The sequence below is a fragment of the Equus asinus genome, chromosome 2 (assembly GCF_041296235.1).
Source record: "Equus asinus isolate D_3611 breed Donkey chromosome 2, EquAss-T2T_v2, whole genome shotgun sequence".
Lineage (NCBI taxonomy): Eukaryota > Metazoa > Chordata > Mammalia > Perissodactyla > Equidae > Equus > Equus asinus.
Genome location: NC_091791.1, coordinates 188,165,729 through 188,182,824, shown reverse-complemented (window position 1 = coordinate 188,182,824; position 17,096 = coordinate 188,165,729). Strand labels below are relative to the sequence as shown.

The following is a 17,096-nucleotide window of genomic DNA, read 5'->3' as shown; positions in this document are numbered from 1 at the left end:
AGAGCCAGAATTCCAAGATTTGTAACCCATTTATGCCTCTAACTACCTGTGTGTGACATGGGCAAGTTATTTCATTAGACTTTACAGAGTTTCCTTATCTATAAATTGAAGATAATGGTACCTGCCTCCTAGTCTTATGAGGATAACAGGAGTCCGTGCATCTAAGGTGCTTGGAACTCTGCCTCATGTTAGCTTTCATTTTTGATACTACATCTGACTGATTCTTTGTATCTCAGGTAGTTCCAAATGTGGAAGTAGAAAAAAAAGGAATTTTATTGCCTCTTCTCTAAGTCCTACCCATAATTTCTAAAAAGTACATAATTGAGAAGAAATACAATAACTAAGAGCACCCTTCCATTTTAGCATCTTTTCCTGACTCAGCATAAAACTACCGCTGGAGAATTTGTCTTGATACATAAATTTATAATTTTATATATAAAGTAAATAGCTACTCAAGTTAGTTATTTTATGACTTGGCTGTATTTCTCATCAGAAATAGTTCAGTGTTAGATAGTCACAGAAGTTTTCCTTTATAATAGGATTTCACTTGTCCTAAAATGAATTTTCTGAGCTGTTAAGATGTTTGCTTTGGAATAGAATGCTGTTAAATATAAATTGGTAATCATCTTATAGTTTATATAAAATTGGATGCAACTCCAAATTTACTTTTCAAAAAAAAAGCTCCAATTTTTTAGGAATAAGAGTGATGGTGAAATGTATGCTGCAAAACTCTTTTTTCCCGCCAAGTAATCGGGTCTTTCATGGGACTTAGTGTTTTAATGGATACCTCAGGATTTTAGGTGATTTTTTCCCCCAGTAGTTGGGGATATTTGCTATAAGAATATTTAAGGTATAATTGATTCTGGATTGTAGGACAAACTGTGCGGTACAACTCCAGTTCAGTCTTTCCATTCGTCTTTTTTGTTTCATTATATGCTGCTGTTTAAAATGGAATATGATTCTTATATAGATGAGCACTACAGAATCCTTTGGATTACTTATCTGAGTCTTTCCTTTTAATTTAGTGTATATTGATTTTGTAATGCTTCTGCTACAAGTAATGCAGGCAAGATATACTTCATTTTATGCTTGATTAGGTAATCCAGCTACAGGAATGGATGATTAAAATCATCAATGATAACACTGCTGTATGTGTAGAAGGAAGACTGATGTAAGTATAACATTTCAATATTCTTTTAATCAAATTCATAATAAAATAAGATACTGGAGTGTTAAGAGCTTAAAAGGAGATGCATGAGAAATAGCATCTTCCTACAAAGCAGTGCATTTCTAACAAGGTTACAAACTGAAGGCAAAAAAGTAAAATAGCCATGCACATCCTAGCTGTGTTGATTGTAACCAGCTTTCTTGTTTTTGCCAGTTAACTCAAGTTATTTTTAAAATAGTGACAGCTCAAGTTTGTATACACAGCGCTTTATTCTTTTTGGAACCTGTAATAAGTGGACTGGTGTTATCGGCTTAGTTATATATGATTAGTTAATATTTACTACATGCATTTCAGTCCAGATTCTCACATCTAAGTTGGCACAACCAGATATAAATTACCGATCCAGAAAAATGAATCAAAATTATTTAAAACTTTGCCATACAGCCACATATTAAGTAATCATTGGCACTTTCTGGTTCTCCCTAAACTGAAAGTATTATAAGCTAAGTGGCCTTTGCCTAATTCTGCTACTCTATTAGCACCACTCCCTATTCTTAAAATCCAATTTCTTAGTGTTAAAAAAATTTTGTAATAAACAATACAGGATATCACTATTGAAGGTCCTTTCCTGGGAGTCTATAAATTGGGTATATAAAATCTGTCTTGCCCACTCTGTTTCTGCCTGCCTCGTGTCTGTTTCCTTAATGTCCAAGAGACAGCGTGGATTGCCTTCATTGGAATTCCCTGGCTGCTGCTCGCTGGCTGTGTGACTAGGGCAAGGACCTTATCCTCCTTCAGTCTCAGTTTTTTCATCTGCAGAATAGTGATAGTAATATTACCAACCTTTTGTGTTATTTTGAAGATTAAACAAGTTAATATTTTTAAGACTTGAGAACAGTAGTTTTAGAGTGCTATTTAAATGTTTGTTAAAATAAAGCAAAAAGAACAGAAGATGAAAAGTAATATTGTATTAAAGTATAATGTATGAGTTTAATCTCATTTGACCAAATAAAAGGAACTTAACTTTCTTACTTATTATGCTTATATTTAGTATGTTTATTATTAGTTATCTGATGAATTGGAGAATGTTCAACATTTGTCTGTTACCTCTTCATATTTTGTTCTTTCTATTTTATATTTATTCTTAGCTTCATTTCAGGAAATACGAAGAGTAGATTTGTGGGTCAGTGATTTGATACTGCAGTTCATTTTTTCCAAACTGGAACCTCTTTGGGGTACTTTCCAAAGAGAAGGTCTGTGTAGTGAGGGTAATAAAAAACACAACATTAGATGGATCCAAACTACATACCTGCATGAAAGCGAGCGCAGTTTGGGTCCTGAGGAGAGGGACAGGGAAGTATTCTTTGGAAGCCAGCATCAGTTAAGATGGAGTTGCAAGCCTTGTCAGCACCAGATATTTAGAGACGGCCCCTGCATCCTTGCTAATGAGATATTTTATACTAGGGATATCGTTTGGCCACAGTACAGTTTCTTGGCACTTACTCTGAGGATCACATTAGCCAAGCATTTGAGTTCCGCTGCAATATTTGGCCCCAGATGTTTTGTAATTAGATTAATAATATTGTGAGTGTATCTGGAGTACAAATTTATTACTTTATTATCAATTTGTATGCTTTATATTTGTACATTGTGACTACTGATAAAATGTGACTATTTTGGCCTTAACTAAGCTGTTTGTTCTCCTAGAGACATCACTGACATATATTGGCACAGTAATGCAATTATAGAACGGATTAAGCACAACAAACTGAGGACTTTATCAGGCAACATTTATATATTAAAAGGAATGATAGACCGCATTTCCATGAAAGAAGCAGGTAATGACTGTCATTATTAATTGATAAGCTATTTTATATGTGAAGCAACCATATTTCTAACAGTAATATGCATATTTCACTTTAAATTAGCTTTCTTAAAATTATGAATCAATCAAAACTAAAAATTAAAGAATTGACCATATTATATAAAACTGTGATATATGCTGATTTAATCACTCTTATTGACAGTTTAAATAAGTCCAGTGACAAAAAAACTCAAGTGAAATCTTCCTTATTTGTAAGGAATTGCTTTTAACTCCTTCATTCCTCTCATTGAGCCTGCCCAGCACAACCCCAGTCCCGGTATAATCTAATTTTCTGCCCGTGCCTTGCATGCCGCTAATGTGGCTGAAGAACGCGCATGTGCAGCCTACTTTAGATTTACGATTACCAGCAGCAAGTGTGGTTTCTACCATATTTTCGTCATCCATTACCTCTCCCATCCTCCTGAGTGACTATTTCATATTTTCCCGAATCTCCAGTACCTCCTCCCTCCGTCTCTCCAGTGGCGGCTGGAGGGAGGGGAGCACCTGAGCGGTAGAACGATCCGCAGAGAACTTCTGCTCCACGTCTGCCCAGCTGCTTGTGTCTGCACCTGAGCGGTAGAACGATCCGCAGAGAACTTCTGCTCCGCGTCTGCCCAGCCGCTTGTGTCTGCACCTGCTTTTATTGCGAGGAGCTTCCCGTGGTTCTGTCTGTGTCAGCCTCTCCATTTGTACGCTAGCTCCCTTTTTTCCTCTTTTACTGAAGGATATCACTACAGTAATTCTCCCTGCTCTTGTCAAAAACCCCCCTCGTTTAACCACACTTCTTTCAGCCACTACTGCTCTAATTTACAGCAAAACAAGTAAGAAGATTGTTATATTTAATTCTTCTTGAATTCTTTCTCATTTTTTCTTGAATTCTCTTTATTTATACTTTAATCCCCAATTTTTCACCAAAACAGCCCTTATTAAAGTCACCAGTGGCCCCCACATTGCTAAATCCAGTATACACTTGACAAAGTGAATCACACGTACCTCCTTGGAACGCTTTTTTTACTTAGCTTCTGGAATACCGTACTCTGATTTACTGCCTCGCTCCCTGTTCCTTCTTAGTTGCTTTACTTATTTTTCTCTTTCTTCTTTGCCTCTAAAGAATGGGGTAGACTAGGGCTCTTTCTACACACAGTGTTGTGCTGATTTCTTTTAGGCTTTAAACCTCATCTATTTGGTGATAAATGCCAAACTTATATCTCTAACCAAGATTATTCTCAGTCAGCCCTGATGGCCTAGTTGTTAAAGTTCAGTCTGTCACTGCTTTGGCAGCCCAGATTCATTTGCTTGTTGTGGAACCACACCACCTGTCTGTCAGTTGTCATGTGGCAGCAGCTCGTACAGAAGAACTAGAAGGACTTAACAACTAGGATATACCACCATATACCGGGGCTTTGGGGAGGAAAAAAAACCAAGAGGGAGATTGGCAACAGATGTTAACTCAAGGTGAATCTTTCCCTGAAAAAAAAAAACAAGTCATTATAAAGAATATTCCCCTAGCCACTCAACTCATTTTCCATTTGCCCATTTGACATCTCTAGGATGTCTGCAGGCATCTCAAACTTAGAATGTCTGGAAGCTGATTTTTCTCCCTTGAATCTGCTTAGCCTGCAGTCTTCTCTCCCTTTCCGTGCTTCGAATGGTGAGCCACAATCTTTGGAGACATCCTTAATCCTCAGTTTCTCTCACACCTACATCTAGTGTGTCAGTACATCCTATTGGCATTATCTCTGTAATATATGTAGAAGCCAGGCCTCTGCTGCACCGCTGTGGTCCCCACCTCCTTCATCATCTTTTGTCTGAATCATTGCAGTAATGTCCTAACTGGTCTCATTGTTTCTCCCCTTGTACTTCACAGACTCTTAGAATAGCAGCTAACACAGTCCTGTTAAAGAAAGTCAAAGCTCCTCTGCTCAGAATCTTTCCGTAGCTTCCAGTCTCACCCAAACTAAAAGACCAGATCCGTGAATGACCCCAAGGCATTATAATCTCCCAGCCTCCCCCACTTCTTCCAGTATACTTCTGAGTAGCCTCCTAGTCATGCCTCACCCCCTCCAGCTCAGCTACGCTCATCTCTTTGTAATCCTTCAAACAGACCGGGCACACTCTTACCTCAGAGCCTGCCACCTTGCTCCCTCTGCTTCCAGTGTTTTAGCCCCATTTTGCCACAAGGCTCACTCTCTCACATCCTTCAGAGTTTTGCTCAGATCGTGCTATTTCAGTGAGAACTTCTCTGACTACCGTTTTTTAAAATGCTTCCTGCCCCCATTCTCGGCCAGCATGAACACACTGTACCCCACCCCCTTTAACTGCATAATTTTTCTCCGTAGCATCGATAACCGTCTAATAAACAAGATGGTTGACTTGCTGGTTTGCTTTCTGTTTCACACCAGAAGGCGAGGTCCATGAAGGCAGGGTTTTTGTTTGTTTGGTTAACTGCTGAATCCTCGGTATCTGTAACAGTGGCTGCAACATTGTAAGCAATAATTATGTATTTTTTGAATGATTTAATGAATTAATGACCTCTCTTTAAAATTCTAAGCTTTTAGATTTTTTTTTTGTTTATCATCATATTAGGATATCCAAATTATCTCATAAGGAAGTTTATGTTTGGATTTCCAGAAAAATGGAAAGAGTACATTGGTAATTTTCTAGAACAATTAAGGTAAAGTACCTTTTAACTTTTAAAAAACAACTTCATTGAGGTATAATTAACATTTGATGAAATGCACCCATTTTAGGTATAAAATTTGTTGAGGTTTTACAAATGTATGTGCTCATGTACCCAGTGTAAGCTGAGTTTAATTTCTTTTTTTAGAAATGCCAGTTTTGAAGCTCTCTTTGATCTCAGGCTTTCAGGAGGCAATAACACTACTAGAATTTCTGTCATGTGGAATAAATCTAAAAGGAAAATAAAACCTTTGATGTATTTCGAGGAGTCATCGTCAGTCACCTACCCTTTAAGAGGCTTGTTGCTCTGAAACACGAGTCTGAAGTTCTTGGTCCTTTTTCTTTCATTCATATCCTTAGTAGTTATTGAGCGTCAGCTGCTTAGCAGACGCTGTCGGCACCGGGAGAACAAAGAATTTGATGAATTCTTGCCCTTAAGGAACTCACAGGCAATACAGTGATATAAATTAATAACAGTACACTGTAATAACTTATCACAAGGACTAGCATTTTTTTTGTAAATGGCCAGATAGTATATTTATGGCCATGCCACCTCTATTGCACCTACTCAACTCTGCCTTTGTAGGGGAAAAGCCACTGTTGCTAGTACTTAAACGAATGAATGTGGCTGTGTTTCAGTAAATGTATTTACAAAAGTAGGTGACTGGCAGGATTTGTCCTGTTATTTTCTTATAGCATCAGCTTATGAAGGAAGGATGAGAGTAGGGAGCGCTTCAGAGGTTCTCTTGGAGTCTTTTGCCTTAAGGTGTTGCACCTGAGTTCTCTACAGGGGAAGGGGTGGAAGTCATGATGGCTTAAATAATATAAGATTAAAGTAATCTTTGCTGGGGGAATGATTTATCTGAGGGAGTTGGTTTATTTGTGGGTCTCAGTTTTTGCTTTGTTTTTTTGAAAACCAGTATTAGAGAAAAAATACTATCCTTGCTTTTAGGGCTTGTGAAAAGAAAGAGGGAAAGACCAGACAAAAACAGAAAATGAAAAGATTTGTCCCTAACACACAAAAATCAGTGAAAAATGATGCAGGAGAAAGCCAAAAAGATGTTCTCCAAAGAACCAGCACCACTTACGACCTCGACTGTCATCAGTGGGGTATGTTTGCTCTTTTCTTCTCTGTTAGGATGATGGTAAAGCTTACGTGAGCTCCGTGGTGTGCGGTTGTCTACAGTGTAAGCAGCGTTGGCTTCTTACACTGCCCTGAAATTCCTGCTTTTTCACTAGTTAGGGAGGAGAAATTGCAATGCAGACTGCTCATAGTCAGCATTCAGCTTACTTCATTAAATATTACCTTTTAATTAATCAGAACACCAAGAACACCGATGAACATACCAGTGAAAGAGGATTGTGTCCTGGACCCAAGGTGTTTAGGCTGCCAGCCTACCTCAAACCTATATTAAAGATGCCTGTATTTTTGTACTAATTTCATTCTTGTTAATAGACAAGGCCAGTTTGCTTTCATGGAGAAAATGGCATGTGTTTTTGAATGACCATTTGCCATGAAGGTAGCTGGCGGAACTGTTCTCTTCAACTCTGCCAAAGCTATAATCTGCCTCATGTCCCACCCACCTCATCCCATGCCAAAAAAAAGGTAGGAACATTAACTTACAGCCCTATCTAGATAATATAGACGAGCCAAAGTTACTAGAATCTGTTGTATAAATTTCTGCCAGTTCTACCTTGACCTTATAACGAAGAGCCTTACAGAACTTCAAGAGTTCACGGCTGCTTCTGCCAAAAACGTGGCACCATACTGGATATAAATGTGCATGTATGTCACTCTCTCACCCGCCACACCTCACTCCCCTGCCCCTCCCTTTGAAACTTTGCTGTCCTTTCTAGTAGAGAGACAGGAATAAATTAAACATGTGAATGACTGCCTGCCCAGAGCTAGCAAAAATGCACTCCCTACTGTTGCTTCAGTTCCTTCTCAACCCTCCCTCATTTCATCAAAAATCATTCTATTCCTATGAATTTGGCACATTGCTTATTGTCATTGCTAAACTGTCTTCAGTATTCTGGAGTCCTGGGGCTACACCACCTGCTATATTCTTTTTTTACTCCTAAATTTAAAAATCTCTAAAAGAATATCTCACTTTCAATCATTTATTAATCTCCTTTAGCCTTAGATCGTATCATCTCTCTACCCTATCATTCCTTTTCATTTAAAGCAGCGTTTTTCAGGAATTTGAGCTAAATTGTGAATATTATTGGTAAACTGAGAATACAAATGTAAAAGACTAAAGTTCAGTAAAGTTCAGCTATTTTACATGCTGGCTATTTCCACAGGAAAATCATTCAATAAATTTTTCTTTTCCTTTTTATTTATTTATTAATTAATTTATTTATTTTTGAGGAAGATTAACCCTGAGCTAACATCTGCTGCCAATCCTCCTCTTTTTGCTGAGGAAGCCTGGCCCTGAGCTAACATCCATGCCCATCTTCCTCTACTTTATATGTGTGACACCTACCACAGCATGGCTTGCCAAGCAGTGCCATGTCCACACCCGGGATCTGAACCAGTGAACCCGGGCCACCGAAGCAGAGCATGCAAACTTAACTGCTGCACCACTGGGCCGGCCCCTCAACAGACATTTTTAAAGCACCTTCCATGAGCTTTGATCTGTGTTAGCTGTTAGGAACTTAGAGTGAGTAAGACAAGATGCCTCCCCTTGGGAAGCTCAGTTTAGAGTCAGATAGTCTGTTTTGGATGTATCATTTTCTAGTGATTCATTAGATCTTTGTTTTACGAAACTGTTTAGACACTGAGTGTCTTCATGTCACGTGTTATTTTGAGTGGTGGTGGTTGGTGCTGTTGTTTTTGTTATTGTTATCATTACACTTTCCATGAGAAAACCACTAAAATAGAACAAAACCGTGTCTAATATTAAACAACTAAGGTTATGCAAAGGTGTCAACCAATGATAATTTCAGATAAAGTGATTGTGTGTGTTTTAATGGTTTACCTAAAATGTGGTTTTGCATATTTAGTGCTATAATCAGTGTATCACAGTATTGCTATAAAAGCACTTTATCTCTGTTATCACGCACCAGAGTATATTATAAATGATCTATTATAAATCAGCCTCTTTCACTATACTGTGGTAATCTCAAGAGCAAGGACCATTCATTGTGTACCTTCAAGTACAGCCTCTATTCTAGAAGAATGACAAAATGTTTTTACAGTTTTATGAGTCCTTTTTAACTTATGTAGGATTTCAGCTCAGTAATCTTTTGTTGAGCCTATATTGTATACTATTTAATTTGGTTTTGCTCAAAATTTTAGTTGGTGTAGATTTAGTTATACGTTGGAGTACATAAACTAATTGAAAGATAAGAATTCTGTAGAAATCGAAGAAATATAAGGGAAATAGAGTTATTAGCTTCCTGTTTAGTTGATATGCAGTTAAGATGGACAGGAATTTGTGTTTACAAAATGGGTTAACCTTAGTATTTTGCCTTTAGATATGACAAAGGAGATCCAAAACAGATGGTAATGAATAATATGGCTGTCTAGTTTTCTTTGGTTTTTTTTGAAGAGAATAAAAGTGATTTGAACAAAACATGGCCCTATGCAGAGTGATTTATATCATAATCAACTTATAATGAGTATTTGTGACATTGTATTAGGCAGATCTTTTAAAAATGAATTCTTTAATGTGGAAAGGCAGCTTATCTTTAAATGGTCATTTAATGAATTCTCATCTTTGTATTCACAGAACTGAAGAATAGTAAGCACGGTAGGTTGCCAGGAGCTACAGAATTAAATGTTTGCCATACTAATCACCAAAATCAACCACCACTAAGGCTCCCAGATGACCAAATAAGTACTACTATTCAGAATGGAGGAGGACGTGGCTTCCTGACCGAGGTAAGCTTTCCTGTGCACTGCTGACATGTAGAGGGCTGGCGCGATGCTCTGAAAGGTTCAGGACCAGATCAGAAATCGTGAGTTCTGTTTGAGTATCAGCTTTTCATTAGTTTTGGCACTTGATATTTATTTTCCCACTGTCTCACTGGAAAAGTGCAGGCAACAATAGCAAGTCTTAGCTCTTAGAGTAAAGTTTAAATTAAAGGAAGTATATACATAAAAGCACCTGAAACGTCACAAGTATTAAATCAGTAAAGGACATATGTAAGATAGTGGATACCCACATGGTGCTTCCAGAGTTCAAGCTTGACTGGTGAGTCTCTGAGCGCCTCCTCTAATGAAGTGTGTAGAGCCATAAGTGCCTAGAAATGTGTATGCTTGAAACTCACTGAAAATGCTTGAGGCCATGTTTAATAATTGTTAAAATAAAAGTTCTCTCTTTGTTTTGAAGGAATTAATTGGAGAAAAGGAACATAAAAAGTCTACAAAGAAACTCAAAAATTGTGAAAGAAAAACAAATGAAAGAATAACTAGAAGTCAGAATCAAGGTAATATATCCTTATTGGATTTGTAGTAAGTAGAAAGCTACTATTTGAAATATTTTTAGTATAATAAAAGTGATGTCATAAATTTCCAAATCTAAAATGGTAAACCATCTATTTCAATTGGTTATAAATACTTGGCTTTGTTGTGTTTTTTTTTACATAAGATGATTTGCCTAATGAAATAATCCATTACTTTACCAGATTTACTTATGGGTTTGCCTCCTTTAATCTAGGTACTAAATAACTTTGTGTAAATCACGAAAGTATACATCATTTTAATATGCTTATAGGAATGTTTAAAGACTGTGAATCCTTTTATCAAATTAATACCGTGCTTTAGTTTTGTGAAAGTGTAGATTTTCAGGGTGATTTCGTTGAAATCCTACATATCAGAATTTAAAAAACCTTTTCTCTACATATTAGCAAATTTAAAATTTCACACTTGGTTAAACCCATCATCTTAATAGCATATTTTTCTATTTTATTTCTTCTTATAAATAAAAAGTAATGAAAGTGAAGAACATTTATAAGTGTTTAAAGAAGTAGGATGGAAAGCAGTACTACTTAGACTACTAACTTCATACAGCTTAGGTTAAAGTAACAATAATAGGATGAATCTTTATTCAAATTATTTAATAAAATGAATAAAAATGTTTTGTTCAAAATTAGAAAGTTCAAAATTTTCAATTCCCAATTGAACATTTGAATCAGATTTTTATGAGGAATTAGAAGAAAGCACTCTCCTCATAATATCAAGATCTGTGATTCCATTGAGGAGTCTTCCAGAAACTTTCTTGATTATTTTGGTTAGTACCACTTCTCCATGCATCATGATTTGGGGGCTGCTCTTCTCCCCAGCATCAGTGCTACCCATCAGTCTTCCATCTTGTAAAATGGCACATAATATGTGTGCATTGTTGCAGTATTTCACTGTGATGATTGGTGTGATGATTTATGGTTTATATATATTTATAATTGCAATTGGATGATTTGAAGTTGGAAATTAGTTTGGCTTCTGTAGTCTTAAGTTTCAAATTAGAGAATTTCTCTCATCTTAATTTGCTTTCTGTAACTAGTGATAGTATAATATTCTCGAGTTCTATATTAGTTGTTATCCCACCATGCTTCATAGAGTTTTGGGGATTCAGCAAAAGTATGTCTCTATGGCTACCATTGGGGATGAGAATGGGGCCATGCAGATGGAGTTCCATGTTCTCCTAACTCCCTCTTTAACTAGGACAGCTTCTATTCCATATATTGCTTACCTAGTAAGGGTTTAGCAACTGTAGTGGTTTTCTTATGTCTCCTAAACATTTTGCCTCTGAAGAATTGATTTAACAAATATTTATTTAGCATCTATGGTATATGTGAAAGACTCTGTACTAACTCAAGCAAAAAAAGTCCAAAAATGAGGACAAAGTTCTTACCATTAAGGGTTTTTCAGTCTAGTCGAAAGATAAGTGAGTATTATAATGCAGGGCACATTGTCAAACATGACATTATTTAAAAGTATCCTGAAAATTTAATGGAGAGCTTTCATTCAGTTGAAGGAATGAGGACTGTTTGTGGACTAGGCGCGTTAGGGAATAAAACAGAAGCAGGTGATGATTTGGTTTGTAGATGAGTGAAGGAAACTTTCCAAGTAGGATGAAAGACATTAATGAAAGTTGAGACTCAAGAAAACTTGAGAAACAGTGGTCCAATAGGCATAGAAGGGGGTTCAGATTTGAGTGCAGTGAGAGAACTCTAGTGAAGGCCCGGCAGGGGAGCTCATATGGACACTAAGTAGACTGAGAAGTCATGGATAGGCGGGTATAAGAAATAGTGTATGTTTACAGTTGGAGGGCAGTGATCTGAATGGACTGGTGCTTTAGGAAGATTTATCTGACAGTAGTGTGTACAATGGAGTTTGTGGGGGAACAAAACAGTATATTTTATTTGTGAAAATATTTTTTCTAGACTTTGTTTATAGCTAACTTGAGATTTTGATCTTTGGTTTTTGTCTTATGAAATTAAAGAGAGAACTGAAGAATTGAATGTATCCATTGATATTCTAACATCAAGGAAACAGTTTTCCTCAGACAAAGAAAGAAAATATATGGCTGTTAATCACAAGGAAGCTTATATTTTAGTCACACCACTTAACTCTAAAAAAATGATAGAACGAAAATGCATGGAGTATAATCTCTCCTGTGGAACTATTAAGGCACTAACCGATTTTGCAGTGCCAAAGCATCAAAAAGAAAGTGAATCAGACTTAAATGAAACTACAAGTTCTATCAGTAAGCCCACAAAGACATTAGAAAATGCATTTGAGTGTAGTGTGGGTCATAAAGGTGAAAACAACGATGATCGCAGTGAATGTGATTTACTCACAGGCAACCAGAAAATAAAAATAACTCGTCCTAAAAAGGAGCAGATGGTCGCCTCTGATGTTAAGAAAAATACAAAGTTATCAAAATTGAATGAAATAGAAAATCAAGTAACTATGTCATTTTGCAACCGTTGGTCTTCATCCGATTTGTCTAGTGAAGAGAGTGAAACAGAAAAGGAAATTAGAAGGAAAGCTGGAGCTGTTAAGAAAACCAGAGCAAGAAATACCAGAGAAACAGTAGTTCACCTGAGAAAAAGCACAAGAAACACCACAAGGAAAATGCCAGTGATTTCTGAATCTGAAATTGAAGAAAGTGAAAATGAATTTCATATCAAGCAAAAGAAAGCTAGATGTTCTGCTAAAGAAAATCTTCAGAAATCCCATATTAGGAAGGAGTTTCCAATTATTGAGGCGATGGGATCTGATAAGACCAACAGGCATTCCTTAGAATGTTTACCTGGTTTAACTCAAGATGGAGAATGGAATGAGAAGGAATTACAGAAGCTTCATTGGTAAGTAGTTAGATTTGACTCTGTAATATCTGGAGTGGCCACAAAACAGTTGAAGATATAAAAACTCCAATAAGGGGCTGATGTAATGACTTCTAATCATTAATACGGAAGAGGGGATCCAAAACACAAGGAGAAAAATTACAATTTATGCAGAGAATGGAGGGCAAATACAGATAACTTCTAACTAGGTACTTTGTGGCCATTTCAACAGCCTGCATATGAGGAAAGTAAAAGTGACCTTCTTTTCTTTTCATTCCCATTTAATATTTCAAGACAGCCATTCTCCCTGAAAAAAGGTAACTATGTGAGGGGCTGGATATGTTAATTACATTGACTGTGGTAATCATTTCATAATGTATATGTGTATCAAATGATCACATGTACACTTTAAATATATATAATCTTGTCAATTGTGCCTCAATAAACCTGGGAAAAAATATTTCAACACAGATAAATGCTGCTCTTTCACTTAGCTTCACATTTTAGGAAATATTTTATAATTAAATTTACTATTATAAAACCTTAAAGCTGAATTCAAACTTGTGGATTATTTAATCTAGTATTTTCCTCCTTATTTATAGAGAAGAAAATGGTCTCAAAAATTAGGTGATTTGTCCAGGGTTTCAGAGTCAGTGCTGCTGATACATCAGGTATGATAACAATTGGATCTGACTTCATAGACTTGACAGGCAGTTTCCGTAGTGTGGCAGTATTGGAAACCAGGTCATAGTTGAGCGGTGAGGAGAGAATGGGAGAGTAAAGGCATTCCAGGTGGACAACACCAGAAATTTGGCAATCATGCGGAACAGAAAGATGCATAGGTAACAGAAGAGAGTGACAATATGGGAAGGTGTGTGTTTGGTTGCTTGCTTATTTGTTTATAAGATGACTCATGCCAAAGCATGGTGGAATGCTGGTGGAAATGATCTAGTAGAGAGAAAGGAAGATGTGATGGATAAGGGAGAGAAGGATGGCATGGAAACAGACCACGCCCAGTGTTCCACTCCCTTGTGATCCCCCAGCCTTACAACATTTGGAATTCATTTTCAGATCTACCTTCTTGAGACAGTCTTCCTAAGGCATCTCCATGCCACTGTACTCTTCCTTTTTCAGTTTCCTGCATGTTCCTTTTCTGTCTTATTTCCAAGCAGGGAAGGTAGTCTTCCTTCCTGTTCTCCAGAGTTCTTGGTTTGGGCTGCTTTCTTGCTATAGTGTACTCTTCAGTGATCTCTTCCTCCCAATGTTCTAACTTTCCTCTTTGAACAGGGACTCCCAGATCTGTATCTCTGATCCTGAATTCTTGTATTTAGGTTTGTATTTTCCTTTTCCTGCTGGACATCTCTACATAAATCTCACTTATAACTCTAAGTTAATATATGTCAAAAACCAAACTTATTTTTCCCTGCCTGTCTTCTTTGCCTGACTTTCCTGTTTCTGAAAATGTTATTCTTTCAGTCAACTAGGTTTAAACTCTTCTCATTTCAGTAGTTCCCTTTATCATTACAGTAGATCATTATGGTAGTATCCGTGGAGGTATATTCCAAGACCCCCAGTGGACGCCAGAAACTGCGGATAGTACCAAACTCTATATCTACTATATTTTTTCCTATACATGCAAAAAAATAAAATACGTGATAAAGTTTAACTTATAAATTAGGCCCAATAAGAGATTAATAGTAAATAGAACAATTATATAATAATAATAAATAGTAAACTAGAACAATTATAATAATGTACTGTAATAAAAGTTATGTGAATGTAGTCTCTCTCTCAAAATGCCTTATTGTACTGTACTCACCCTTGTGATGATGTGAAGTGTTACAATGCCTACGTGATGAGATGAAGTGAGGTGAATGATGTAGGTGTTGTGACGTAGTGTGATTTTTGGACCATGGTTGACCGCAAGTAACTGACACCATGGAAAGCAAAACCACAGATAAAGGGGGGCTAGTGTATTGGGGTTTTTTGGCTGTTTAATCTAATTAGTTCCCAAGGAGCTATAGATTCTTCTACAGAGTCATTCTGTCAGCAGCCTTCTTCTTGACACTACTCTTTTTCAGGTCTTTAATGCCTCTTACGTGAACTATGGAAGTAGCCTTGTATTTGTACTTTGTTCTTTTCATCTGTGTAATCTGTTTTATACATCTCCAGATTAGTCTTAATGTATAGTTGTGGTTCTGACAGATCAGAACCGTCATTGGGGGCCAGCCCGGTGGCGTAGCAGTTAAGTTTGCACATTCCACTTTGACAGCCCCGGGTTTGCCGGTTCCAAACCCGGGTGTGGACCTACACACCAGTTGCAGCCATGCTGTGGCAGGTGTCCCACATATAAAGTAGAGGAAGATGGGCAGGCACAGATGTTAGCTCAGGGCTAATCTTCCTCAAAAAAAAGACCATCATTGCATTCTTACTCATCTTTAAATTATGTAAAGATTCTGTCTTGCATTGAGAGCATGTGATATTTTGACCTCAATTATCCTTTCCAGCTATATCCGCCATCATTTCCTTATGGTAAAGGTTCTCTTCCTATACTGTGTTCGTACCATCTAAGGAGGTTTTTAAATGCTTCAACTGGAGAGATTCCAGTTCCCAGTAAGGTGGAGTAAGCACACGCCACTCTGTTTCTTCTACTGTGCAGCTGTAGAACCTAGACAGAATGCACGAAGCACCTTTTGTTGACTCAGGAAGGTATATAGTAGCAGAACAATTGGAGAAGACTCGAATTTTAAGTACCACCAAACTGGCAGTGAACTTCCAGTTTTTCTCCTGGTATTCCCCAAGCTAGGCTCACGGCCACCTAAAACCTGCAAGTGGACGTGGAGGCATGACAAGGAGAATTCAAAGAGAAGCCCTCCAGTTCTGGCTTGAGGAGCAAGGAAAAAGGACTAGTAACACTTAGAAATGGTAGAGGAAATGCCCGAGTTCTCTTTTTCTTTTCTGCCTTCTCTTATATCCCAGGCCCCGTGCAGTCCGCACAGGTGGCAATCACAGCAGCAGCTGGGCCCCCCAGGTACCGACAGCTCTGAAAGTGGGGAACCTTCCTCTCCAGTCAGAGGAGGAGAGGCCTCAAGAGGGTGGGGCAAACTGTGTTGTATTTTTCTCTTTCTGTCCTTTGCTTGGTACTGGAGAAAGATGCACTTGTATGAAGTATGCAGCAGAGCTGGGTAACTAAAGCCCCAGCTGTCAGCCAGACAACCAAAAACTGGAACCCTCGGGAACCAAAAATTGCAGAGAGGGAGGAGCTAGGGAAAGCAGCCCTGTAAAATTGTTTTGGGGCTTTTAGGCTCACCCGAGTTGCAAGTGTATGGATCTGATCCCAAACAGCATACCTAAAACTTTGAGAACTGAACTAAGAGGTAGACCAGCACCCAGTTTCGAGGCCAGCCACCCCGTATCCCACAGGTGGGATATCCTAATAGCACTGCAGTGTTTTAAAAATGGAACTGACATTGAAACTGCAACCACAGAAGACTGATTGGGATTTATAGCTCAGGTTACAATCAGATTGTTTGCCTGCTGAAACAAAAATACTAACCTTCTCCATATGAAATAAATAAGACCCAGAGTCTTAAAACGTTTCATAATGCCTAGGAAATAATCCAGAATTACTCAACATAGAAAGAACTAGGGAAATTTCAACTCTCAAGGAAAAAGACAACCAACAGATGCCACTGCTGAGATGACACAGATGTTGTAATTATCTGACAAGATTCTGAAACAGGTATATAAAAATGTTCCAGGAACTTTAAGGTCAAACATTCTTGAAATGAACAAATTTAGAAAATCTCAGCAAGAAATAGACGATAGAAAGAAGGATCAAGTGGAAATTTTTTTTTTCCTTTTTTTTTTTTTATTAATGTTATGATAGATTACAACCTTGTGAGATTTCAGTTGTACATTTTTGTTAGTCATGTTGTGGGTACACCACTTCCCCCTTTGTGCCCTCCCCCCAACCCCCCCTTTTCCCTGGTAACCACCGATGAGATCTCCTTATCAATATACTAACTTCCACCTATGAGTGGAGTCATATAGAGTTCGTCTTTCTCTGACTGGCTTATTTCGCTTAAC

At 37.6% G+C, this 17,096-nt stretch overlaps 1 protein-coding gene across 6 annotated transcripts in view; it reads left to right on the top strand.

The window, feature by feature from the left end:
• MIS18BP1 (MIS18 binding protein 1) overlaps positions 1 to 17,096 on the top strand; it is a 61,837-nt gene that overhangs the window by 21,468 nt on the left and 23,273 nt on the right. For 5 of the 6 annotated variants that reach the window (XR_011501581.1, XR_011501580.1, XM_044765569.2 and 2 more), the window contains exons 5-11: positions 1,098 to 1,171; positions 2,876 to 3,006; positions 5,619 to 5,706; positions 6,664 to 6,821; positions 9,446 to 9,597; positions 10,049 to 10,145; positions 12,161 to 13,028. Coding sequence is in view for 4 of the 6 variants with exons in the window: in XM_044765569.2 (XP_044621504.2) it covers positions 1,098 to 1,171; positions 2,876 to 3,006; positions 5,619 to 5,706; positions 6,664 to 6,821; positions 9,446 to 9,597; positions 10,049 to 10,145; positions 12,161 to 13,028 (1,568 nt within the window). In the remaining 2 variants the exon portion in view is untranslated. The remainder of the gene's footprint in view (positions 1 to 1,097; positions 1,172 to 2,875; positions 3,007 to 5,618; positions 5,707 to 6,663; positions 6,822 to 9,445; positions 9,598 to 10,048; positions 10,146 to 12,160; positions 13,029 to 17,096) is intronic. The other variant, XM_070504303.1, reaches the window with a different exon arrangement.